Source organism: Camelus dromedarius, chromosome 5, assembly GCF_036321535.1.
Source record: "Camelus dromedarius isolate mCamDro1 chromosome 5, mCamDro1.pat, whole genome shotgun sequence".
Lineage (NCBI taxonomy): Eukaryota > Metazoa > Chordata > Mammalia > Artiodactyla > Camelidae > Camelus > Camelus dromedarius.
The window spans coordinates 62,109,646-62,137,051 of record NC_087440.1 but is presented as its reverse complement, the minus strand read 5'-3'; the positions used below and the strand labels follow the sequence as shown (position 1 = coordinate 62,137,051).

At 37.6% G+C, this 27,406-nt stretch overlaps 1 protein-coding gene across 10 annotated transcripts in view; it reads right to left on the bottom strand.

The window, feature by feature from the left end:
• The window catches only part of PPP1R36 (protein phosphatase 1 regulatory subunit 36), a 32,150-nt gene that overhangs the window by 3,425 nt on the left and 1,319 nt on the right, over positions 1 to 27,406 (bottom strand). For 2 of the 10 annotated variants that reach the window (XM_064486023.1, XM_064486022.1), the window contains exons 3-8: positions 27,252 to 27,321; positions 16,023 to 16,109; positions 15,399 to 15,496; positions 15,233 to 15,299; positions 13,032 to 13,130; positions 8,386 to 8,520 (exon numbers count right to left, since the gene is read on the bottom strand). In XM_064486023.1, the coding sequence (XP_064342093.1) occupies positions 8,386 to 8,520; positions 13,032 to 13,130; positions 15,233 to 15,299; positions 15,399 to 15,496; positions 16,023 to 16,109; positions 27,252 to 27,321 (556 nt within the window). The remainder of the gene's footprint in view (positions 1 to 8,385; positions 8,521 to 13,031; positions 13,131 to 15,232; positions 15,300 to 15,398; positions 15,497 to 16,022; positions 16,110 to 27,251; positions 27,322 to 27,406) is intronic. The other 8 variants (XM_064486025.1, XM_064486024.1, XM_031453868.2 and 5 more) reach the window with 5 other exon arrangements.

Sequence of the window (27,406 nt, the reverse complement as noted above, 5' to 3'; positions counted from 1 at the left end):
ACTTTGCAGGATAAGCCTCGGCATCCTTCTGTGTCACCTGAAGCCTCCCCCTGACAGGAGCACTTCTGCGGTACCCCTGCCTTTCCCCGGCCTCTAGCAGCTGGAACCAGAGACCACGCACACCTGCCATGCTGAAGCGGAAACCAGCCAAACTCCGTTTCAGAATACTAAGTCAGCCTGCATCCTGGGAGAAGGTTTACAGCAGCACTCACACTGGCGCAATCCAGACCAAGCATCATCTTAGCAAGGTTTTGAAATAACAGAGTGACTGCCCAGGAAACATATACTTTCTCACGTTTTCTTTCATTTTTCTTTTTTTAAACATTACAAGAGAAGGTACCATGAACCTCCTCCCTTTGCCTCAAATTGCCATAAAACTGGAGCTTCTTTTTCTCTTAAAGCCCAGAGCAAACTGATGTATGCAAACCGAAATTAAGTACAGAATGCAGTGGGTTTCTTCTCACCACTCTGCTGTAGCTCCGCACATGACACTGAAATGAGTCCAGGAAATGGAGGCAGAGAATGAGTACATTTGGGAATGAGCACATTTAAATCTGCAAATTCATCTCTTGCTAGATTTTAAGTTGTTTTTCTTTTTTAAAATAATTCTTAATATTTTTATTCTATATACATAAATTTGAATATTAAGTACATAATAATTATAAATTGATCAGAAATTTAGAAATGTACTGAGTACAAACAACAAATTTAAGTTCTCCAAATCCTCTACCAGTTGAAACAGGGTTGATCACAGCACCAACCAACAGAAATATAATATAAGCCTCAAATATAATTTAAAATTTTCTAGGCACCACAGTAAAAGGAAACAGGTGAAATTAATTCTAATAATGTACTTACTGTATCCGAAACCCCATATATTATCATTTCAATATGTAATCAATATTTTTAAATTATGAATGAGATACTATATTCATTTAAAAACTTTCTGTCTAGTGTAAAGCATGATTCAGTACCCGCCAGCCACATTCTAAGTGCGCAAGAGCCACCTATAGCACATGGCTGCCACGTAGGTCAGCAAAGATGCTGGACGTTCACCTGTGAGAGCAGAATTCAAAGGAAAGAGGGGACAGTCAGGCTGTTGGTAAACCCAGAGATTATCGGTGGCCTGTTAGGTGCTTTCTTACTCCTTCTTGCTACATGAGACTCTCAGCTCTAGACCAAAATGAGGAAAGCTTATTTTTAGTCATTCTTGAAGTGGTGCAAAGCCTAGGGCCAGGCCCAAGAGGTTCTGGGCTGGAGACAGAAAAAAGACTGTGTTCTCACTTGCCCCCTGCCTCTTTAGGTGAAATCAGGTTTAAATGATGGCCAAGTCCTGCTCTGAACAAGGGAAGAGAAATTTCAAAGGAATATGTTTGGAAGAGGTGGGGAGAAGGGGCCTTGGTGCATGTGACTGCAGGTGAGGGTGGGGGACTAGTGCTTAAAGAGGATTTGAGCACTTGAATTTCAAAGAGACCCCTTTCTCCTCATCCTCATCCCCACTGCCAGCCTCTTTGGTCACCCATCAGGTGACAGCTGCACTGAGAGAAGAGGAGGAGAGTACATCTCCCAGGGTAGAGACAGAGGAGCCAGAGGGCCACAGCCAAAGGACAGATCTAACTCTACGGCTTGTGCCACGAGGAGGTTTTCTTATCTGTCTTGGAAAACACAGAGAGCTTTTACTGAACATGTTCATCAAAATTTTGCCAAAGCTTTTGTAGTATCAGGATTTCACAGATGCATTTAGAATAGAAAGTCATGTCCTCCTACTTCTCAAGAAGCACGAAAGCACTAAATTAACAGCCCCCAAATTGCCGGTTTTAACTCCAGAGATAAATAGCATAGAGTATTCTAGTCCAATATTAAGTATGCAAATATTAGAGACAAAAGTCAGAAAATACACATGAAAATGTTCTCATTAGAATATCAACTTATTCACATTGTGAAGAAGTGGAATAACAATATGTTAAAATCAGTTAATCACTCATAACTGGCAAAGACATTGTCCTTCTCTTCTCCTAGATAAAAACAACCAAGAGAACAATACAGACTTCATTCAAGGACACAATCACACCCATGGCCAATTACAACTTTTACTGGTTAAAATATGCTGTAATCTGTTTTCCACAATATCTTTTGTTCAGCTCTTTGACCTGTATAAAATTTGTTATGTGAATGGGAGGTGGAGAGTTCTGAACTGATTTTTTCTTTAAACTGCTATCCAACAGGCAGGAGAAAAGCAGGCGACATTGCCTACAATGACTAAAGGACCAACATCTCCTGGAAACGAGCTAGTACTAAACGGAGGCAATCACTTACTTTCAAACATGAGTTCCTTTAAAAGTTTGTATAAAAATTACATTGTCATAAAAATGTACTGCTAAAAGTACAATAAATTAAGTGGAAGTTCTATATCCAGGAAATGAAAAGATATGCTAAAATCTCTAATTATGATATAATTATTTATAGTTTGTTTTTTACCCCCAAATTAGTTTGCAATGCATATGTTCTTTTAAGGATTAAACATTAAATATGGACAATAAAATTATTTTTGGGGGGGGTAGGTGTTTTTTTTAACCTTGTTATAGACTGAATGTTTCTATCTCTCCCTCTACCTTAATTCATATGTTGAAGCCCTTTAAAAACCTAATGTGATGGACTTGGAGGTGGGCCCTTTGGGAGATAATGGGTTTAGATGAGGTCATGAGGGAGGGGCCCTATATAGAGATTAGTGTTCTCTTAAGAAGAGGGAGACGAAGGTTCTCTGTCTCCACCATGGAGGATACAGTAAGAAGGCAGCTATCTGCCACCCAGGAAGAGGGCCCTCACCAGAACCAGACAATGCTGGCCTCCTGATCTCACACTTCAGGTTTCAGAACTATGAGAAAGTAGATTTCTGTTGTTTAAGCCATCCAGTCTGTGCTAATTTGTTATGGTAGCCTGAGCTGACTAACACCAAACGTAAATTCTAGTTTTCTCAATTTGAAGTGACACTTTAAAGACAGAAAAAAATTAATGTGAAGTTGAGAAAAGGTGATTTTTACAAGTGATTGAATAGGAAACTTCATAAAGCTGACTATAATTTTATCATAATACTTTTCTTCAAACTTTTGTCAAGAAAAGAGAAAATTCCACATCTTCCTAAATAATAGGGTTTTCAGCAACTGAATTTCTACCAACAGCTCCAGGGACCTGGAAAGGCCTCCTGGATTTGGACCACAGGAATGTTTTTGATGCTGAAATTTCAATCTCCAATTTTAAATCTCTCTCTATTGCTTCTACTACTGCACCTCACAAGAAAGTTCCGATCAGGGAAGTCCTCAAGCCCAAGTCACCCACCAGAGGAGTCCTACGTCTAGTTCTAGTGTCCCTGCTGCCCCCAGACAGTCCACGGGAAGCGTGGCCTCCATGTAACATGGTGGCGGAATCAGAGTGCAGCAGCTGGGGCCGCTGGTCAATTACACCCCTGACTGCAGCAGATCTGGGAGGCATGTTTTCATGGCTGCCATGCTGGAAGACAGCATGAAACCTGTCAACTCCAAAAAAGAATTGAACACAGCAATGGAAACTCTCAAGAGCAGAAATGATGTAGCAGGATAAAGAATAAATGCTGTTGGAGTGAATTAAGAGCACATTCCCAAATGGTGGTAAATCACATTGAAGGGAATCACACAGATGGTGGTCATGGGAAGCAGACCAAGTATATGTACCACTGTGGACAAGAGGGTGCAAGAGAAGAGAAATGGCCAAGAAAGCCAAAATATAACCAAAAACAAAGAAAATGAGCCTGAACTGAAAATCTATCCATATAAACATCAAGTCCCATTTGTGAGAAACCTCATGTTCATTTTTGTTTTTAAACTTTATAGACCAAGTATGTCCTTATAAATAGCCAAGAAGAACTGAGAAAACTGGAGAAGCCTGGAGAGAACCCACTCCAACGAAACAACGAAGTTACTAACCCAGCACCATCTCTATCCGACCTGACTTTCTTTTTTGCAGGTAGAAGGAAAGGGTTTCAAGACTCAGAAAAACTGAAAAAAGAAAAATTCTAACCACATGCAATAGTTATAAAGTTCATTACGTAGAAGGGTAGAAATCCAAGCTCACATGAAAGACTTTAAAATGTAGATAGAATAAAATGTTTAGTAAAGATTAATGGTAATGATTTTAAAAATAAAGTAAAATAAATTGGAAAAATCAGGTGAGAAGTGCAAAGTATTATATAGAATTTCATTAAGGGTTTTAGATTCCCAATTGTAACAAAGAAATGGGGATAAATCATAAAACCTCAAGAGAGAACAGGAAAACAATAAATATATTCTAGATCTCAAAAGATCCAACAACTTGTTTAATAATGCAAAGCATTTTTTAAATTGCCCACACTTCCTTCACTCTAACAGATTATGTTTTTCCATTTATTCTCTTGCCCACTGTACCATCTATTCTTGAACAGGACTTTTAAAATTTAAATATAATGTGTCATATACTCTTTGACGCTGGAATTCTACTGTGAAAAATTTATCTTTAGGGCAAACTAGACAAGTACCTAAAACATAGGTATAAGAAAGTTCATTGCAGTGTTATTCATAATACTTAAAAAGGAAACATTCCACCTTTTCAACAATACACTAAAAACATTTGAAATACCAGGAAGGCATTAAAGATGATGTTGTAGAGCTATATTTACTACCATATTCCACAGAATATTAACAGTAATAACAATAATAACAACAAAAATGAAATAATAATAGTTAGCATTTACTGAGTACATAGTATGTGCCAGGGATGGTTCTAAGTGTTTTATATGTATTATATCATTAAAGTTTCACAAAGTAGGTATATTATTATATACATTTTACAGGTGTAATGTTATAGAAGAATAAATTCTATTTATTTATATAAAATTGTGTGTCTGTGCATACAAAGATGTCTGAAAGGATAATAAACGAAATGTTGGCACCAAATTTACCCTTTCCTTTTTATGTATTATTTAATTATTTTACATGATTATGGGTTAATTTTATAAAGAGAAAGAACAAAACTATATTTGAACACATAGGGAAACAACAAGCTGTTTTCTTGACATGATAAAAAATTCATCATTTAAACTAAGGGTCAACACAGTAAGTACACAGCATGTGCTAGTCTGTTCTCTTTCAAAACAAAAAAGGTAAGGCTGACTTTAGTTGCTTTTTTAATGGAATTAGACACAAGAAATGCTACTACTATGGCTAATTAAAAAATTTAAAATATGTCTACAGGAGAAATGAAATCTAAAAGCTACCTTTTATAGATAATATGCCTAGAAATTCCAAGGAGATAAATTAAAATTTTACATAGACAAGAAATGTGTTTAACAAATGTATCATAGGTTATAACAAAAATTGATAACACCAAATGCATTCTTTTTTTTAACCAAATGTTTTCTTATATATTTTTATCATCAAAAGTATATTACCAAACATGCACCGATAGGGGAATGGCTAATCAGTTAATTATAATAAATCCATAATATCCATAGTTTAAGAACTATTCCATTCTTAAAAAGAAAATGGTAGATTTATATGTACTAATCTTCAAAAATATCCAAGATTTGTAAGTGAGAAAAGCACATTTCAGAATGACAATATAGCATTATTCTGAGTATATTAACTACAACAACATAAGTACATGTGTGTAATTGAATAGCAAACTAGAAGGACATACATCAAAATGGGAAGTAACAGTACTTACTTCTGGGGAGCAAATGACATCAGGGAGGGTGGAGGGAGTAGGAGACTTTCATTTTTAACTCTATATACTAACTAACTATAAACTATGTACATAACTATTTAAAATTTTTACCCTTGGGATACGTACATGAAATACTTGCATAATTAAAAATAAATAAATAAACCAAAACTTTACATTGGTATAAAAAAATTTAAAATGTGGGTGCTAGTCTAATTTAGGACCACATAAATTTCTTTAAAGATTACTATGTAAAACTTTAATGGACAAAATAAATTATATGAATAAATGGAGACTACATCTTATAGCTCTTTGGGAAGATTCAAAATAGTAAAGATGACACTATTTCCTAAGCTAAAGTATAGGTTTTAATACAACAGACAATAAAAGGTTCTTGGTAGATAACTCTTAGAACTTGATTAATAGTGAAATTTACCTTAAATAGGCAAGATCACCAAATACAAGGTTTCTGGAGGTAACAGGAGTGAGCACTTGTTTTCAGCTAAATTGTTTCCTTTCCAGCCTGGCTCACTGCCTTCAATCCCTGAGGTCCACCCCTCCTCACCTCTCCTGCTTTGGGTGCCCAAGCTCTGTCTATACCTCTATTGCACCTGTCCCCAGTCATTGGCTTCCTTACCTGGTGACGCCTCCAATAGACTGTATGCTCTTAAAGAGGATAGACTATTCTCCTTGTACCCTGGCACTTAGCACCGTGATTAAGACAGAGCAACAATGTTTGTTAAATAAAGCAAAGCAAAATATAAACTATATAGTTCTCTGTTTAAAACAGGAAAACTGATCAATAAAATTCAATAGGAATTCCCCAAAACAGGTCAAAATATTAGAAAAATTCAACATCTAATAAACAAGAAGGGTTACAATAGAAAAAAATCATTAATAAAAATTACTGGAAAGTTGGATATTTGTAAAGAAAAAGTATCTTAGATTCATAGCTCATCTGATCTGATATCTTATAAACAAATTTCAAATGGATCAAAGCCTTAACATTTTTTAAAACTCTATTTTCAAAAACTAAGAAAGAAAGGTAAGGAGTTTAGCCCAGGAATGCATAGAATCAGCCCAGGAATGCAAGAACTTGTATGACTATCAAATAGCATCAGAAATAAGATGGAAATGCTCAAATAAATAAAAATTTAAAACATTTTCATAATGTGTAAAAACATAAATATCAAAATGAAAGCAACAAACTAGAAAAACAAGTGACCAATCCTAGCTGTATGAAACATATATTAGATAAATTCTCTTTCCACTTGATAAATGGTTAAAACTAGACGAAGAACAGACAGTAAATTATTTTACACAGAAAAGGAGCACAAACTCTACAGTCATGAAAGATATCCAAAGTCAAATAAAATATCTTTAAGATTTTTATACACCTATAAGCTATCAAAAATATTAAACTAATAAAACCAAGTATGCTTATTGCTGACGGTGATATAGAACGTTTTGGGAGTTTGGGGGGGGGGTTGTTGTTGTTGTTGGATACAGAATGTTTTAACCTTTTTAAAGAACAATCTGGCAATATGTAACAAGTGCTATAAAATTGTTCATGCCTTCTAGGCAAATACATTCTGGGTAATAAGCCACAAGTAAACAGTACAAATGAACAAAGTTATTTATATAAAGATCCTCAATGCAAAAACATTGTAGAGCAGAAAAACTGAAGCCACACAAATGTACATAAGACGAATGGTTAAGCAAACTGGTATATTACAAAACAGAATAACTACAGTGGCTCCTCAAAGCGGCAGGTGAGATTAACTAAGCAGAATAACAGAAGAAGGTATATAGAAAAAACATGAAATACAAAAAAGCATAAATAATACAAATATTATTTTGTGTTTTGAAAATGTGGAGGAATGTGGAGAGAGAGAAATCATGTACTGCATTCTTTTCCAATAAAGCTTAAAAAAAAAAAAAAAGAGGTCTGGCCATGACCATGGCATGGATCTTGAGCCAGCTGTGAAAGCACTACTCTGAGAAGGAAATTTTGGGTGAAGCATTGGAGCTTTCCCTCCTGCGATCCCAAACTTTCCTGTGATGAGACACTTTAAATTTTTAATTACAGTAGTTTATAACATGTTATCCTAAGGTAAAAATTATCTTCCCACAAGCAAGGTCGTCTTATAATCCTCACCTTACTTGCTTGTACCCACAACTGTTGCTGCAAAACAAGCAGCAGAAGGGCAGGGGACACACCCAATACCCTTGTCAACACGGGCCCATCACTCATTCTCCCACCCAGGGCAGCCAAGTGGCCCTTGTCTGGCAGCTGGAAGCCTTCCTGGTGGAAAGCAAGATTCCATTGAGCTGATATAACTTGAGAGAAAAGTCATTTAAACCCAAGTAGCGGAAGGTTGTTAAAATATCAGTCACAACTGAAACACACAATATTGTAAATTAACTATATTTCAATTAAAAAAAAATCAGCCAAGATTCTGGGATTCTTCCTATACTCACTTGCCTCTCACAAAGGAGACACCACATGTGTCTGTACAACAAAAAAGACACCCAATTACTCTGTACAACAAAAAAGGAAACTTTCTAAGAGCACCAAAAGTCAAAGTTAAGGACTGTAAGGATATGGATATACAAACATGTGAAGAAACAATGAAATCCTAAATGTGTGCTTACTTTCCGCAGCACATGTGATGCTTATCAGGCATTCCCAAGCCCAGGACCAGCACACAGTACTTCTGCGCCAAGCATTTCTGCGCTAGTTCTAACTTACTGATAACCAGTTTCATCTCTTTTTTCTCTACAAGGCCCCTGAAAAGAAAAATAATAATTTGGATTAATTTTGACAAATGTCTCTATTAACTAGTGAAAAGTCAGAAGTATAAACTATTTGGAAAGAAGCAGAAGTGAGTCAACACATCTCACTCATCCTTTCATTTATTGAGCAGTGGCAGAGGAAGGTCCTCAAAGTCCTTTGATATTTATCACTGTAATCAGCATCTCAAGTTTATGGTGAATTTTCACTTTTTGATAGATCCTTTATACATTGTGCTATGTATCCGTAATTTTATACACAGTCCTAATCTATATGGAACAGTTCAACTAACAAAGTCCCTATTCTAGTAGTTTCTGAGGCAGTTAGCAGCCCACTTCCCTGCTGTTTTGCTAATACAGCCATGGAGACTCTTTCCCACCTTAGCTTTCCTTGGGTTCCTGATGTTACTGTTCAGTAAGTTTGGGGGAATCAGTGTTTGAACTACTCAACGTTTGCCCACCTCAGTTCTGTGTTTGCTAAGGAGGCATTTGTGGACTACTACTCTGGGAACTTTGGCATCAATTATATTTACCTTGCTTCCTCGTGAAAACACAGCCCCAGTTCCCATTGAATTGCAAATGAACTTTCTAAAAGACAACCTGTTCCTAGGTTACAGCATGTCTGAAGTCTAATTTTAGAAGTCTTTGCAGTACAATACAGCATGAAACAATACTGCCATAAATACATTCCAATGATTCCTACTGGAAAATGAAGTGTCACTAGCTTTTTTCTTGCCCTTCTACTTTCAGAAAGATTTAAACCAAATGAAATGCACTCTAAACAGCAGGGACAGCATATTGCCCCTTCTGATGTTAACCACTAGACTGACCACATGAGGATAAGTTGTGGGGGAAGCGTGTGGGTTGAAAGATAATATACGTTTCAAAGTCAAAACATTATTACATGTGGTGAGAAGGCTTGTGAGTCACTGGAATAAAATGAGTTTCTGGAATAGATTAAACAGGTTCCAACTTTAAATGCCCAAATACACACACATGCCCCCACCAACACCCCAATGGCCATCACTGTGCCTGCTCCCTGTTTTCTTCAGCAGTACCACCCTCATCCTTCACCTGTACTTTGCCAGAGTAGCCTGTAGTTAATCTCTTCTATTGCTGTTGAAAACAAAGCAAACTAATTAGCAACAATGAAGAAATGCTTTGAAATGTTTAGGTCAATGGCTCTCAAGTTTTAATATATGTAAGAATTGCCTGGGGTACTTGCTAACAAGTGTTGATTCCCAACACCACTCCTTCTTCAAGATTTTGGTTCAGTAGGTCTGCGTAGAGCCTGGCATTTAACTTTATTTTTTATTGAAGTGTAGTTGATTTACAACGTTAGTTTCGGGCGTACAGCAAAGCGATTCAGTTATACATACATTTTTTTTTTCAGATTCTTTCCCACTATATGTTATTACAAGAAATTGAATATAGTTCCCTGTGCTATACAGTAGGGCTTTGTTTTTTATTTTATATATAGTAATGTGTATATGTTAATCCCAAACTCCTAATTTATCCCTCCCCTGCCCTTCCCCTTTGGTAACCATAGTTTGTTTTCTATGTCCATGAGTCTGTTTCTGGTTTGTAAATAAAATTTGTATCATTTTTTTTTAGATTCCACATATTAGTGATATCATATTCTATTTCTCTTTCTTTGTCTGACTTACTTCACTTAATATTATAATTTCTAGGTCCATCCATGTTGCTGCAAATGGCATTATTTCATTCTTTTTTATGGTTGAGTAATATTCCATTGTACATATACCACATCTTTATTCATTCATCTGTCAATGGACATTTAGGTTGTTTCCATGTCTTGGTTATTGTAAATAGTGCTGCTGTGAACACTGGGGTGCATGTGTCCTTTCAAATTATAGTTTTCTCTGGACATATGCCCAGGAGTGGGGTTGCCAGATCATATGATAAGTTTATTTTTAGTTTTTTAAGAAATCTCCATACTTTCCCTCCATGACCCTGGCATTTAAAATAAGCCCAGGTATAATCCACTGGAAAAAAAATTTTGGTAATAATTTCAAGTGCCATACAATTGGTTATAAACTTTGATCCAATAATCTTTCCTAGAAATTTATCCTTTTTAAAAAATTATCCAAAGTTAGGGGAGAAATCTAAAGCATGAAGATATTCAGTGCAATTATTATTTCTCTATTTGTCTATCAGAAAAACTGGAGATGCCCAAAATATATAAAATAGAGGGACTACAGAGTAGGAATACAGGCTGTAGAAATATAGCCAGGTACTGTTTAGGACTTGACATTAACCTAACATATGAGTCCCCGTGGAACTTAAGCCAGGCACCAAAGTCTATACTTTTAATGACTATACTATACTGCCTCTTAATAGGTACATCAATAAGTCATTAACATACACTGGCTTGATGGAAAGTTTTGCCACCATTAAAAATTATAATTACAAGATTGTAATGATTTAAAAATGCTTATAATATGATGTTTAAAACTGCATACATAATTGTACCTTTGTTCAGAAGCTATAAATCCTAATTACAAATGGATAAACTCAAGAATAGAGAGTAGGGTTGACTGGTAGGGAGTGTGGGTACACTACACAGTGGTTTCGGCACAGGCTTTGGAGTTAAACCAAACTGCCTCAGCTCCACCACTAACTAGGCATGTAATCTCCAGCGAGCTCTTTAACCTCTCTGAGCCTTAGCTTCATCTGTAAAATGGGAATAAGGCTGCTTCTTCTGCAATTAGGGCTTTATCATCTAAAGTCATCAAATGGTGGCTATGATATCCTTCTGCACCTCTTCCTGCCCCGCCTCACAGGTTGTAGGTTTCCTCCCAAGTGCCAACCACTAGGGGAAGATAATATGCATTACCTCATCTAATCTGGATGATAACTGCAAAGTGAGTGCTATTATTATCCCTATGTTATACCTCATTAATTTGACTGAAATTAATTTTTTTCTTAAAGTTATTTATGTCCAGATATCTCAATGTAATTTATATTTGTTTATATTAGAATAAATAAACCAATTGACTGCTGGAAGCCTGAAAATGAAGTTATTATACATTTTTTAGAATCACACCACAGAACCATTAATTTTAAGGCTTGGATTTTTTCTTTGTCTTTCTGTAACTGATTCCTTCTAAGAAAATCTACCACATACCACTGTGTTCTAATAAGTTTTAGTATATTTTAAAAATAACTAAGAAACCTTTCTTCTCTGTTATCTATTGCTATAAATTAAGAAATGAAACAATGTCTCTGCTTGATTGGCAATAACCCACAGAATTGGCAAACACCATACAAAATATAAGCTAATATGCTTCCAAAGTCTATTCAGTTTCTTCCTGGTAAACAGTAAGACTCCTCAAACCTTCTGAGCCCACAGCTGACTGAGCCCACAGCTGACTGAGCCCATTTGCTTGCTACCACAGAAACACTTCATGATCTCTGGATGCTCTGCTGGATACTGCATATTATAATGGCTTTACTGGAGCAGCAGTGTTTGAATTATTTATTTGGTTCTTTACAAAACTGTCATCCAAATACATGTATCTATGCATAAAATGTTTTTCAAACTGCTTATTTACATGCAAGGATTTTGCATTTTGAAAACATTCTACAGTAACAAATTGATGACTCTACCCGGCATTCCTAACAGCTAAATCATTGGGTTGGTTCCACATGCACTGGGGAGGGCAGCCTGGGCACTGGGAAGTTCCATGGCTTGTAAAGGTCACCAAGCCTGAGAGGCATTGTTCTGCCTTGGACTCTGAGTTCCCAGATTCTTGCCCTGTATAGCTCTGAACCACCTCCACCTCCGGGGATTAAATTCTTCATATGTAGCCTAAGAAGTCTTGTTTTCTTCTGTGATATGGAATATCATTTTGGTCATATCTGTTAATTTTTAAAATTCTGAGTTTTTTTTATTAGATGCTTACAAACTCTTTAGCAAGAACTTTGTAAGCATGAAAAGCATAGAAACAATATCTATATCGGCACAGTCCCACACAGTAGCTGTGAGCCACAGCAGCCACTGAGCACTTACTGTGGCTGGTCCACACTGAGGTACGCTGAAATTGTAAAACAGACACCATTTCAAACACTTACTACAAAAAAGGAAGGTATTTCATCAGTAATTTCCTAATATTGACTGCAGTTTGCAATGATAGTATTTTTGAGTCAACTGGGATAAATAAAATATCTTCTTAAAATTAATTTGACCTGTATCTTTTCACATTTTAAAAATGTGGCTATTAGAAAATTTTAAATTCCACACGTGGCTCTCGCCTATTGGCATACCCTTCTACTGGGCAGTGCTGGTCTATATTTGGAATATTTAGTTCACAGAATACCCATCTGAATTATTCAGTGAGCTTTAAAACCGGTAAGCCCCTCCCTGTAAAATGTTCTAGTAAAATCCAAAGATTTAAAAATTCCCATCATCTCTTTACCCTAGACAAAGGTTAGCTTTAATATAGACAGTGATAAAGCTTCAAAGTGCACCGCAAAGTCCTACTCACACCATACAGCTTTTGGGTTTCTTTTCCAGCGAGATTTTTTCCAAGTAGTAATATAAATAGTATAATAACGCCATGAGGAAATTGTCAAGATGCTTATTCCTGTGGGGAGATTAAAAGAAAATAAAAGATTGATAACATATTTCAAACAAAAAGTTTGTTATAAAAATACACACGGACACAAAACATAAGAATATTATACCTATCACACAACTAATTTACCATTTAAAATTCTATCTACTGTAACCATTGAAGATATAAGACATATCTGATTTCTGTAAACAAAACTTTTTGGGAGCTCACAGTCTGAATTATAGTTTTACTTATTCATAAGTTTTCATTTTAAAAAAGTTTTACAGTACAGGTAATTTTTTTCATTGTTTAAAAAATGTACACAAATGTAGCAAGTAAATAGCCTCTCTTTCTCACTCCTTTCTCACCATCCTACTCCCTAGTGGCAGCCACTGTTAAGAGTCTGGCATGAATCCTTCCTAAACTGGCTAGAGCAAAGACAATCACATGTAACATCCTCCCCCACCAACACACATCCATATGCATGAATATATGCCTTAAATTTTTTTTTTTTTTGGTAACAAATGGGATAATGCTGTATACACAAGTCTTTGCAACATGCTTCTGTTACTTACCTATGTAGCATGGACCTCTTCCCATGATACCATGTAAAGATTTTCATCATTCTTTTAAACAGCTGGATAAAACATTCTACAGCTCATAATTTATTTAACTAATCTTCTACTGATGGATTTTTTTAGGTCTTTTAAAAATATTATAGACTTTGCTGCAGTAATTACCCTTTTAGCCACATCTCTGAGTAACTGCCTAGAAGAGAAACTGCTAGGACATAGAATATCTGCATATTAAAGTTTCATAAGTTTTGCTCTCCAAAAAGACTGCATTAATTTATAATCCTACCTCATTTGTTTTAAAACTAGGAGCCTTTGTTTTCTTTCTAAATATTCTTACAAGATCTTTGTTGCTTCCCTTCTAGCCCCAAATGGAAGTTCTGACTCTAGTGTGCTTTCCTTAAACCATAACTTGAGAGTAGGATGAAGGTGAGAATGACAGACTTTTTTTTCATATTAGTAACTACTGTCCTCGGTTGGGTTCTCCCAGAAACACATCATGAGATAAAGATTTGAGAGACAGTAGTTTACTTGGAAGTGATCACAGGAAATGTCTGTAGGGGAGTGGGGAAGCAAGACAGGAAAGGGATGTTAACAAGTTCGTTATCACTGTGCACAAATGTAGTTCAGTCCCATGGAGGACTCTGGAAGACCATGCAGAAAACTCAGGATTATCCTAACAGACGGAAGCTGGAATATTTACCTACCAACTGTCCCCCCGGCACATCACTGATTGGAGGCTGCTTTAGGGGCACTGACTCCCTAGGGGCCCAAGGCTGCCTTGTAGTCAAGTTGAGTGTGCTCCTGCCATAGAAAGAAGCTGCAGGTAGGGAATTCTCAGGTGTCTGTCTCCACTGAATGCTGAAGGAATGAGAGGGCTGCCAATAGCACAGGACACCCAGCTACCACTGAGCATTCACAAGTGCAGGTGCCATGTGAAGCACCCTCCACGCGCAAGCACACGGAGACACCATTATTCCAATTTAGTATCTGAGGAAACTGAGGTTTAGGAAGGCCAGGAAGCTCACCCAGGGTCAAACATCTAGTACTTGTTGTGGCTGCCAAACATAACTAGTGGAGAAAACTGATCTTCAGTAAATGAGTACACCCTTTAGCTAATATATATGTGGTGCAGTCTTTTTTTTAAAAATGATTTTTAAAAATTTCTCTTTGTCCATTTTATTTATTATTTTTTTGGTGGGGGGGTAGTTAGGTTTATTTATTTACTTATTTTCAATGGAGGTACTGAGGATTGAACCCAGGACCTCATGCATGCTAGGCATGCACTCTACCGCTAAGCTATACCCTCCCCCACATAGTGCAGTCTTAGTGGGACTCCAACAATGTGCTTTCCATACTCCTTGCCCTGGGACTTTATTTTGGGCTCCCGTGACTTCTGGCTTCCTCTCTTTGGTCTCAGTCTCTGAAACTGTGTCCTGAGAGCTTGGCTTGCATAAAGCCAGCCCTTTCTCCAAAAATCAGATTTGCCATCATTAATTAGATGGAATTACTTCAAAATAAAAGATAAAAGATCTAAAATGTCTCACAAGCATTACATACCTCATAAACGTTGAAAAAGAACAGATACGCTGCATCTCAGTATCTTGTAGCAAAAGCAAAGCAACAACTGGAAGGAGAGAAGATGGACAATTGAAAGAGGGACAAACAGCTGCCCCAGAGGTTGGCACCAGATAAGTCATGTAAGGATGATGAAACAGTGACTCACATTTAGCATCGTGGAGTGTAACGTTGCCCTGCTGACTCCGTTTCTCTAAGCCTTTGGCTGACATATCCTCTCTTAAAGCGAACCTTTTATCTGTCAACCTGTTTTGGAATAGAACAGTGTCTAGTAGAGCTCTGAAAGGTTTTAGTTGTATTTAATCTATCCTGAGGCACATGAGATGTTTACTGTAAAGTAAGGAGAGTCTGAGTGTCACGCATGGGTTTTGTTTAATGTAGGATCATTTTGGAATAAGTTTTATTACACATTATATTTACTATGCTAGAGGTAGGAGGAATGCACAAGGCCTGACATAAAATGTAAATACCAATTTCACCCTAAATAGATCATTTAAATCATCTATTTATGACACAGCTTTCATTTTCAGATTTTTTAAAAAGTATAAGAAGCTGAAAATTTGCTAATAGCCAAATGATCACAGGGATACATTTACAGGGATAACTGTAACTCCCACCATAATTGTGAAATAGTGCATGTTCTTTCCTTGATGGGTATTTGCATCTCAACCTAAGATGATGGGAATGCTCTTTTTGTAGAACTGGTAGAGGCTTAGGCCATTCTGCTGAGACGCACTTTCAGCAACATTGTCGCGGCGGTTGGTTAAGCTACCTGTCTGAAGCTGTACCATCAATTTCAGCAAAGTGAACTGCTTTGCCTCTCTTTCCTCTTTCCTTGAATTCTACCGCAGGTGTAAAACTGTAATAGAAATGAGGAAATTAGGATCTTAACCTTTTCTTGGGGGAAGACTGATCATAGCATGACCATAGCTCATGGAACCACAGGACTAGCACATATTGTGAGTGGAGTCCCGGAGAGAATTTGAAGCACAGCAGTACTCAATTCATGTACTTACATGTGGATCAATCATCTACAAAAAGATTAAAATTTCAGACTTTATATTCCACCTCTACATAATCAGTAGCCTCCAGAACACCACCACACACAAAACATTTCCATCTGAAAACGCTGCAGCAACTTCACATGAAATAGAAAGCTCATGATCGGTTTGGAAGAATTTATTTCCTGAGTACTCATTATGCTTCAAAGTGCTTTTAAGCACGATCCCATTCAACCCTCACAGCAACTCTATGAGGAAAATATTACCATATTTACAATTTTTATGCATGAGAAAGATTGAAGCTTAGAAAGAGATTAAGTAACTTGACCAAGATCACTTAGCAAGTGCCAGAGCCAGGACTGGGGCCCAGGTTCTCCAGCCACAGAGCCATGAGCTTACCCACCAGGCAGTCCAGTCTCCAGAGCAGCCACCTCCGTTGTCATAGCTGTGGACTCTTCTAGAAGCCTTAACTATCTCTAGGAAGGTTTCAGGACCCTTTACTTAACTCCAGGTTTCTTACACTCTAGAGTCATTGTAAAAGCATTACTGAGCAATAGCGGGCGTAACTAACAACGGGCACAATTAAGTGACAAGTAAATATATACTGAGGCCATACTCTGTGTCAGGCATTGCTGTAACATTGAAAATAAGGGATGTCTAATTAGAGTCAATGCACAGGCTCTCAGGAGCTCAGCAACTGTTTAATAGGAAAACAGAGAAAAGCATTTTGAAGACCAGCAGGATGTGGTTCCTGCCTTACAGAGAGTGCATTTTCTGGGAGAACTGTAGTGTCTACCAAACATGTTGATTTGGTGGCTGTTGTGGATTATGTCTTTTATTTTTCTGGCTGAAACAATGCCATGTTGATGATATCATCCAGAAGCTCAACCTCTCCCACAGTACATGTCCTTCTGTTAAATGCAGTCATAGTAATAGAAGCACTTTCTCTCAAACTTCAGTCATTCTCTAATCATATATATACGCTTATCATCTCCTTGTCAATATAACAGTTTTGAATTTCCTTTGAAATTTTTCTAGGATTGACTGCCTATCAAGTTACCAATGGCATTTTTCGCATAACTAAAACAAAAAATTGTTAAATTTGTATGGAAACACAAAAGACCCTGAATAACCAAAACAATCTTGAGAAAGAAGAACAGAGCTGGAGAAATCAGTCCACGACTTCAGACAATACTATAAAGCTATAGTAATCAAAACAGTATGGTACTGACACAAAAACATACACACAGATCAATGGAACAGGATAGAAAGCCCAGAAATAAATCCCACACACTTATCATCAATCAATCTACAACAAAGGAGGCAAGAATATACAATGGAGAAAAAACAGTCTCTTCAATAAATGGTACTGGGAAAACTGGACAGCTACAGGTAAAAGAATGAAATTAGAACAATTTCAACACCATATTAAAAAAAAAACTCAAAATGGATTAAAGACCTAATTGTAAGACCAGATACTATAGAGTTCAAGATTTATAGATACTAACAGGTATATACAGAATAGATAAACAAGTTTATACTGTATAGCATAGGGGAATATATTCAAGATCTTGTAGTAGCTCATGGTGAAAAAGAATATGAAAATGAATATATATATTCATGCATGACTGAAAAATTGTGTTGTACACCAGAAATTGACACAACATTGTAAACTGACTATAACTCAGTAAAAAATCAATCAATCCATTAATTAATTTAAAAAAAAGACCAAATACTATAAAACTCCTAGAGGAAAATATAGGCAGAAGACTCTGACATAAATTGCAGCAATATTTTTTCCGACCCATCTCCTGGAGTAATGTAAACAAAAGCAAAAATAAACAAATGGGACTTAATTAAACTTAAAAGCTTTGGCACAGCAAAGGAAACCATAAACAAAATGAAAAGAAAACTCTATTTGGAAAAGATACATGCACCCCAATGTTCACAACAGCACTATTTCCAATAGTCAAGACATGGAAACAACCTAAATGTCCATCAACAGATGAATGAATTAAGAAGATGTGGTGTATATATAATGGAATATTACTGAGCCATAAAGAAGAATGAAATAATGCCATCTACAGCAACATGGATGGACCTAGAAATTGTAATATTAAGTGAAGTAAGTCAGACAAAGAAAGAGAAGTATCATATGATATCACTAATATGTGGAATCTAAAAAAATGATACAAACGAATGTATTTACAAAACAGAAATAGACTCACAGACATAGAAAACAAACTTATAGTTAACCAAAGGGGAAATCAGGGTAGGGGGGAGGGATAAATTAGGAGTTTGGGATTAACATATTACATTACTATATATAAAATAAACAACAAAGACCCACTGTATAGCACAGGGAACTATATTCAATCTCTTGTAATAATCTAAGATGGAAAAGAATCTGAAAAATGTACATATATATATATAAAACTGAATCACTTTGCTATACATCTGAAACTAACATAACATTGCAAATTAACTATACTTCAATAAATAATGGTTAAAATTTTTTTCTGAGGTTGGTTACCCACAAACTCATTATTTTAGAGAAATACTTCCCCTTGGAAATAATTAAGTTAATCCATTTGGTACTTTCTTCTTTCAGGAGTTTTTGCCAGCATCCTGGCAATATTCAGGTTGTGAAATAGGTTAGAATCTAAAAGCATGTACATGATGTCACCTCAAGGGAACAATTTTCTGTATTTTTCTTTGTTTCTTTCAGACCACTGGCACCACGTTGGTCAGTGGGTGATTTCTAAACTTTTCATTCTTTCCTGTGCTCTTCTTATCACTGGTCTCCAAGCATTGGGTATTTAGTGGGAGAGAGTATACTGAAATATTGAGGGGGTGGTGGGAAAAAAGAAATGAGAGGATACCAAATGGGGATGGTGGCAACCTCCAAAGAGAGATGGGGACCAGAGGAGGCAGAGAGGTGGCACAGTGATGGAGAGAGCTATCTTCTACATCTGTATACTTTTGTGTTATTCGAGTTTTTTTTTAATAACAAGAATGTACTGACTTATTATCTGTGTACCTAAAAAGAAGTTGATAGAGATATATAGGAAGAAACAGTATGTGGTTATTGACAGACCATTTCAATAGCCTCTAACAAAATGCTCAAATCCCTCAAACATTCAGACATTTTCTAACGACTCTTTGAAGTCCATTCTGCTTGCTGGATGTCTAATGTGCAGATTAGTACCTCCTTCCTGAATATAACAGCCCCCAAATAAGAACACGAAGTTGTTTTCAGTGCTTCCTTGGATCATCACAGTGTTTTGGCCACTTACAAGCCATTGACTGTTAACTTTTCTACCAGGCTAAAGAAGTCTCAGGTCACCAGCCCTTCCCAGGGTTTCTCTTCTCTGGAAGATGAAAGAAAGGTACACCCAATTTCAGTTAATTTCAAATGAAATTGCTGCCCTCCTACCCTTGTCTCAGTCCCATCCCTATAATTCAAGGTTTCCTGCCTTATTAGTTGCCTGAGATGATTTGAGATGAGAGAGCCTTAAAATAAGAAATTTGAAAGGATACATTTGGAATCTTATAGATTAGATCTATGAACCAAGTCAAATGAACTTATAATTATATAAGCATAAGATCATAGATAGAGGACATCTAAAAGATCATCTAGTACATGGCTGTCGTTTTACTAAAGGAGAACTAACGCTCAGAAAGGCTGACCATGTCTCAGTGATTGAAATTTGTGGCAGGCAAGTGTCTGCCCTTAGCCAACAGGCTGGCATTTACTGCTAAACCGCTAGTCCTTATTTTCTGACCTGTGGACATGCCTTCCCACACTGCCTGAGTGGCTTTTCACTTGACTGAAGTCATCCTCCAATTCAGATAGTGAGATGGACTTCTCCCAGTGAGTGCCCTGCCATAGCCCTAAAAGCAGCCTATGCCCACAGTACATTTGGAATAACTTAAGAAGCATCACTAGTAATAACTGAAAATTGTCCTTTGAACTGCACCTCTGATTGGCTCCCAAACCAGTTCTGTACCTTCCTCCAATCTCCATAGTCTCCCCTTCAATTTGGCAACCCATTTAGAATCACAGACCACACTGTGTTGATGTACTTTCCTAATATTACAGCACAATCACGTCATTTCCCTTTGCCCTGAAATAAATGAGAAAACGCAGTCATGTTTTCTCCTGGAAGTCATTACTAAAATGCAGAGGGTTGAACCACTCTTGGCTTCCACACAAGTGAGAGGTTTTCAGTGGTCACTAGAGTCTTTTCTTAGGCTATAAAAAACAAGAGAAGTTCGGGGCTTCTCAACATGTAGTTTCCTCGACTGTATGTCCTCAGGGGAGTCAGTGACCTTGGCAAAGACTCAGAGGCTGCTGGTTCTCTCCCCAGTTGGGAGCAGGGGCACTTGAAACATGAAGGGACAGGACTATGGACACTGTATCACAGAGAAGCACGTCATGTGGGCCAACCCAGATGTGGCTTGTGAATAAAGGTATTCCCTCTTTAACAAGGAAGAAATGGGCATGCATGCTGATGAATTATGCAACACCCTCATTTACTCCTCACAAGGCATTATTATTCCATTTTGTAGATAAGGGAACTGATAATTAACAAGGCTAAGTAACTTGACAAATGATAATCACCTAGTAGGTGGCAAACTAGGATTTGAACCCACATTTCCCTCCAAACCACTCTCCACTGTCTCTTCCCTAACTGCCTATTAGGAAATAATTATCATGCCTTCTCTGCCCATTACTGTGTGTCATTTTTTTGTATGGAGGTGATGGGTATGCTGTTATAACCTCATACAGTTATTCCCCCTCAGGGTATAATCTGCAAAGGTCAAATTCTGCCTGTAAGTAGGGAATTAGGTCTCTCAAGGGTAGGTTTTCCATTGTCATTCATCCAGGAAAGATGCCAGGAACTGCAAGGTGGGGAAGAGGAAAGGGATCATCTTCCCTTGATCTGAATTTGAGAGTATACAGATGTCTGCAAACTCCTGTTGGCTAGTGGATGTAAAATGTGGTCTACCTCATGTGGAGGAAGATTAAAACCCTAGAAGGGATTTCCAGGGTCTTAAATTGACAAGATAGAATTTGAACACCGCTGAGATCAAGCTGTTACTTTGTAAAGCAGATTATCTGGATTCATGACACGCTTAATTCCCTCCAGCCCCCAACTCCAGCTGCTCTTCCTTAGACTCCTTCAGAAGCTCCTTCACCCAGGCATGCTCCCTGCATGAGGGCCTTTCTCAAGGTTGCATCTGATTATTCTTCACACTTCCTGTGAGTAATTCCATCTACTCTACTAATACCGATAATTCACAAATTTATATATAAGGTTCAGATCTTTCTCCAGACTTATGAATTGATCCATATGCCTATTGGACACCTCCGCTTGGGCATCCGACAGACACTTCAAACACAGCATGTCCAAAAGTGAACTAATTCCCCTTTTAATCTGTAGTCCCTACTCCTACTTCCCCATCTCAGCAAATGGGTACCACCATCCACCAGGCACCCAAGCCAGAAAACAGTGTCTATCCTTGATTCCTCCATACCCTTAGCCCTCACAACCCACTAATCACTTAATTCCTTAATATATCTTGAACTTGACTGCTTCCCTCTCTTCCCATTGTCACCATCTTAACTTTAGCTACCATCACCTGTCAACTGAATTTCCGCAACTGCTTCTTCACTGATATCCCTGCCTCCAGTCTTGTCTCCCTCCAAGACTTTCCAAGCTGCAGCCAGAGTCATTTTCCTAAGATGTGGTTCTCATCACAATTTACTTCCCTGTTTAAAACCTTTTGATGGCTCCCCTGTGCCCTCTGAATAAAGTTCAAATTCTTCAGCATGGTATGCAAGACCTCTCATGATCTTGCCCTGGTTTAAAACCTCTACTTCATCTCTTTAACACGCGCCTGGAACTCTGTACTCAGCCTACTGAACTCCTTGCAGTCTCAGATATGTCTGGGCCTCGGCACATGCTGTTCTTTCTGCCAGGAATACACACTCCTCCTCCCCAACCCAATCTCCATTCACCTTCCCAACTCTTTCTCCTCCTCAGGTCTTGGATATCACCTCCCCTGGCTTCAGATAATGACCCCATTTGGGTACTGGGTCAGGGCCCTTGGATGAACAGTTTTCCTCAGCCCCGGTTCCATCCCAGGTGGCTGTGGTGGCAGTTACTGATGAGTGAGACCTGAAGGGAGCAGCAGTCTCAGGGGCAAGAGTCAGGGTCAGGAGCACTGCTACCAAAAGATTCTCCTTACAACGGTAGCCTGGAAGGGTCTGGTTTATTTTCAGTAAGAAGAGCAGCATAGATATATCTTCCTGTACCTTCAAACTCCCAGGCTTTCCTGTCTGTATCACTTCCTTCCCACCACACTCAGTGGAAAAGCTAATCCGCACGCTTGATCCCATTCCCAATTCCTTCTCTTCTATTCTTGCTCCCCAGACTTGGGATTTTCCTACCTTTATGACAAAACCAGCGACAAAAACCCCCTTCCCTTAGTACTGGGTCCCCTAAAGGCTACTACCTCTTTCCTTTCTCACTGGTAAACTTACTGATAAGAGATACTATTTTTGCTTGTTTCTCCTCTTTATCTCAGATTCTCTCTGCAAGCTACTATTATCTGATTTCTACTCCACTGCCCTCCTGAAACTGCTCCTCACCTAGGACCCCAGTGATCTCTTGTTAAATCCAAAGGATTCTTCTCAGTATTTGCCCCACCCTGAGCTCTCTTTAGCATCTGACATTGCTGACCACTCCCCACTCCAATTCCCTTTCTTATTTTACCTTTGAAGCCCTTTGTGTCTCAGGGTTTTAACTCCAACACTTCTAATCATGCTTTCTCTTTGGCTAGCTCCTCTTTCTTCACTTGTCTGCTATTCCTGAGAATCACGTGAAGATACCTATCAAAACCTTAAGAGGTGCACACTGATTCAGAGATGTAGCAAACTGTAATGTAAGGAGAAGATTATGCGGATCCTGATTGGAACAAACTTTAAAAATATTAGACAATAACCAGAAAGTCCTACTGTATAGCACAGGGAACTATATTCAATATCTTATAATAACTTATAATGAAAAAGAATACATATAAATGTATAATTGAATCACTATGCTGTACACCAGAAACTAACACAACATTGTAAATCAACTATACTTCAATTATATATATATATATTAGACAATAGGAGACATCTGAATACAAACTGAATATGTGACAATGTTAAGAAATTACTATTTATATTTTTAGGCATGTAAATAGGAATTTAGTTTTTAAGAGAGCTTATTTTTTTGACATACATACTGAAATATTTGCAGGTGAAATATCTGGAATTTGTTTCAAAATAATCAGGGGTAGAGTAGAAGAGGGTATAGATGATATGAAGTTAACCTTAATTAATGATTGTTGGTGCTGTGCCATGGGTGCATTGGGGTTCATTATCCCATTCTCCCTACTTTTCTTTGAAATCTTCCAATATAAAAAGTTTAAAATGTTTATATATTTTTTTAATGTTAAATAATGCTAGAAAAAAAAACTGGCAACAAAATCAGACCTACAGTGACTTCAGATATTGGAATTATCAGTCACAGGATGTAAAATAAATATAACCAGTATGTTGAACGTTGGTTCAATGGTAACCCTTAACATTGGTGCATTGGTGGTTTCTGGGGGTAGAACTTGGCAAAAACTTCACCTCCTAGTTTGTACATTTATGTATGTACTTGTTTTTCAGTAATTGTGTGCAACTTTGTAATGAGAAAAATAGATATGTAAATGCAGAATATAGTAAGTTAAAAACGTATGTGTGTGTACACACACAGAGAGGAAGATTTGGAACTATACAATAAATGTTACATGTTAACAGCTATACTCGTTCTGTGTGGGATTGTAAAGCTTTTTTAATTTGTTTTTGCTTAATGGTATTTTCTGATTTCTAAAGTAATATGATTGAAAAAACTTACTTCATAATTTTTAAAGTAGGTATTCTCTAGGCCACTGTCATTTCACTTCCCACTGTAATTTAGCACCAGCTACTCTCATGAATGCCAAACCCCTGCTTATTGAATTCTTGACCTGGAGGTTTCACAGGCAGGGACAGTCTGCCCTCTCTATCCTCAGTTGCGTAACCCGCAGATACAGACGGCTGACTGTACTGTGTCATTTCATAGAAGGGACTTGAGCATCTGTGGATTTTGGTATCTGTGGGGTGGTCCTGGAACCATCCCTTTCAGATACTGAGGGATGACTATACCTCAAACTCTGCACATTTGAAAAAGTAAACTTGTTACCTTTACCCCTTCCATAAACATACGGGCTCTTACACCTTTATCTCAATGGACAATATCATCACCCACTCAGTGACCCAGACATTCTTGCCTTCTCTCTCTGTCTCACAGCTAGTCTCACTAGCTATTCCCTCTGTACACAAGACTGGATTTATCTCCAAGTTGCCTCTAGAATGACTCTTTGACTCTCTGTTCTTCTGCAAGTCTCCATCTCCCCTTCGGACTGCTGCATAATTGTCTCGTCTCCCTAGTTCTAATCTCGCCCTTCCATGCTCCATGCCGTAGAGCACAGATACAACCCCATCATGTATGCCTGTAAAGGTTTGTGATGTGATACTGAACAGAACCGGGTATGAGAGCAGTGACTGAACAGGCCTTCACCTCTGCAGCTCCCATCCTGACCACTGTCTCCTCTCCACCTTCTCTGCCTCTGCCCTGTCTCATTGCCATGAATTGGGATGACATAAGTGTCTGCAGCATTGTCTCTGAAAAAAGAGCATGTTCCAGGTCATAAGTCCTCTCTGACTTCAAACCTACATTTTAATGTGTGTTGGGACATGCTTTGACTTTAAAAGGGAATCAGTACCTACCTTTCCAACAAATCCAAACGCTAACTCTGGCCTAAAACCTACAGAAGTCTGCTTTCCTCTTCCTTAGCATCGTCCTTACTAGCTGGACTCCCAAGGTAATCCTGATACTCACCCTCGCCACACTGAGTTGCTCAAACACAAAGCAGCTCCACCATGGAAGGGTGGCCCCTCATCTATTCTTCATGGTACTCCTTTCCTCATCTTTCCTAACTACCCCCAATTTGTGTACTTTACACAGTCTGGAGTTTGGGCTCATTTGTTTTTGTTTTGCTTTTTAAATTGAGGTATAGCTTATATGTAGTAAAGTGTATAAATCTTAAGTGGACAGCTTGATGAATTTTTTACTACGTATATATCCAGGTAACCACCACCCAGATCAATATATAGTCCATTTCCAACACCTCAGAAGGTTCTCTTATAACTCCCCCCATCACTGCCAATTGATAGTCCCCCAAATGTAACCACTATTCTGAACTCTATCATCACAGTTCCTTTATGTCTATTATTTTAAACTGTCTTATAAATGGAATCACACAATACTTACATTTTTGTATCTGGTCTTTTTTTGTTTAACATTATGTCATACAATCTACCTTTTAAATTATATCATCCCATGCATATTCTACAAAATTAGTGGAAATCAATCGAGCCAATTTAAAGAATAATTTGGTAACAAACCCAAAGAAACTCTGATTTATGAATATGAATGTTTTTGAAAAAGAAAGTCAGTGTGAAACTGATATTTGTGAATTTGTTGGTAGGCTCATACAGGAAATAGTGCCACTTGGGTAGGTGGTTATTAGATTAGTGATGAAAATTAGCTTGAAAAATATTACAAATGAACTACATTTACAAAGAAGATCAGTAAGCAAAAAGTATGGTCCGATTTTCATCATAAAAAGAGAGGACTGAAATGGCCTTTAAATATATGAAGACTGAGGAAAGGAAAAGTTGGCACTAGAAATTCATACCTACATTTTCTTGTGCTTTAACATGTATTTTGACTCCTGTGATTATCTTGCTGTCTAACCCCAAAGCTATCTTGATGTCTTTCTCACTATCTCACACTCACTGAATGTGATGTTTTAGGAGCTACTCGCAGAATCTTCTGTGACCTACCTGAGAACAAAAATTGCAACCACTGCTTTGGACATGACAGATTACTCAAACACTGAAATATGTATTCTATGAAATATAAGCTTTCAATTTTGATTCTAATGTAATGGCTTAGCCTTTATTTATGTTTAGTTGACAGTAAATATTTCATTATATTTATAATGTAACTATAAGTTACGTCTGCATAGCCAATTCCCTTCCTGAGCTCCAATCCCATTTGTCCAGCAGCCTGAGATGTGTCCATGTGAGCACACCATAGCATCCTCAAACACAACACCAGTTTTGCCTTTTATTCTGTATGTGGGTAAAAGGCAATTCCAGCCACCCAATCACCCAAGCCAGACATCAGGGAATCAATTCAAGCACCCACTTCTCAATCTCCCTTCACATCCAGGCACTATATCTATCAATTCTATCCGAACAGACTGTCAGTTTCATCACCTAAGTGTTTCTTAGTCCTGCATCCTTCTCTCTAGTCCTCCCACATGGACTTAGTTCTGACTCTCACTGTTTCTTACCCAGATAACTATCTTTAATCCTCCTGCAATTAGCCTTCTACTTGGCCCAGTGCTTGAATCTAGTTGGTTGTTCAATAAACATTTGGTACATGCCTATTCTGTGAAGTTCTGTGGGTGGCTCCAAGATATGAAGATGACTAAAACAGTTCCTGCCATTGAGGGCTTACAGTCTAGCAGAGGAAGACAGTGTATACAGCGGAAAAGATATTGGCATCAGATAAATCTTGGTTCAAAATGTCCTTCTGCTACTTACTGGCTGAATGACTTTGGTTCAATTACTCCCTGAGCCTTGTTTCTTCATCTATGAAATGGAGATATTAACCCTCACTTTCCATGGCTGTTTTAAGAATCAGAAAAATATACGAGTGTCTGAGACATAATAGGTGCATAGCTGGTTAACGGTTAGTATTCTTAGGTTAGCGATACACTCTTTAATAGAGTCATTATTCTCCCAATAGAGAATTAAAATTAGTTTTTCTATCTAATAAATTTACCTTGTAAAAATTACTGTCTGTGGCAGCAGATGTAATATGGTCCCATTAATGTAAAACTCCATTTCTGTAACTCAAAAAGGCAATTTTATAAAGTCATTAAGAATATGGACTCTGAGCCCAATAGACCTAGGTTTAAATCATCTTAGTCACCTTTG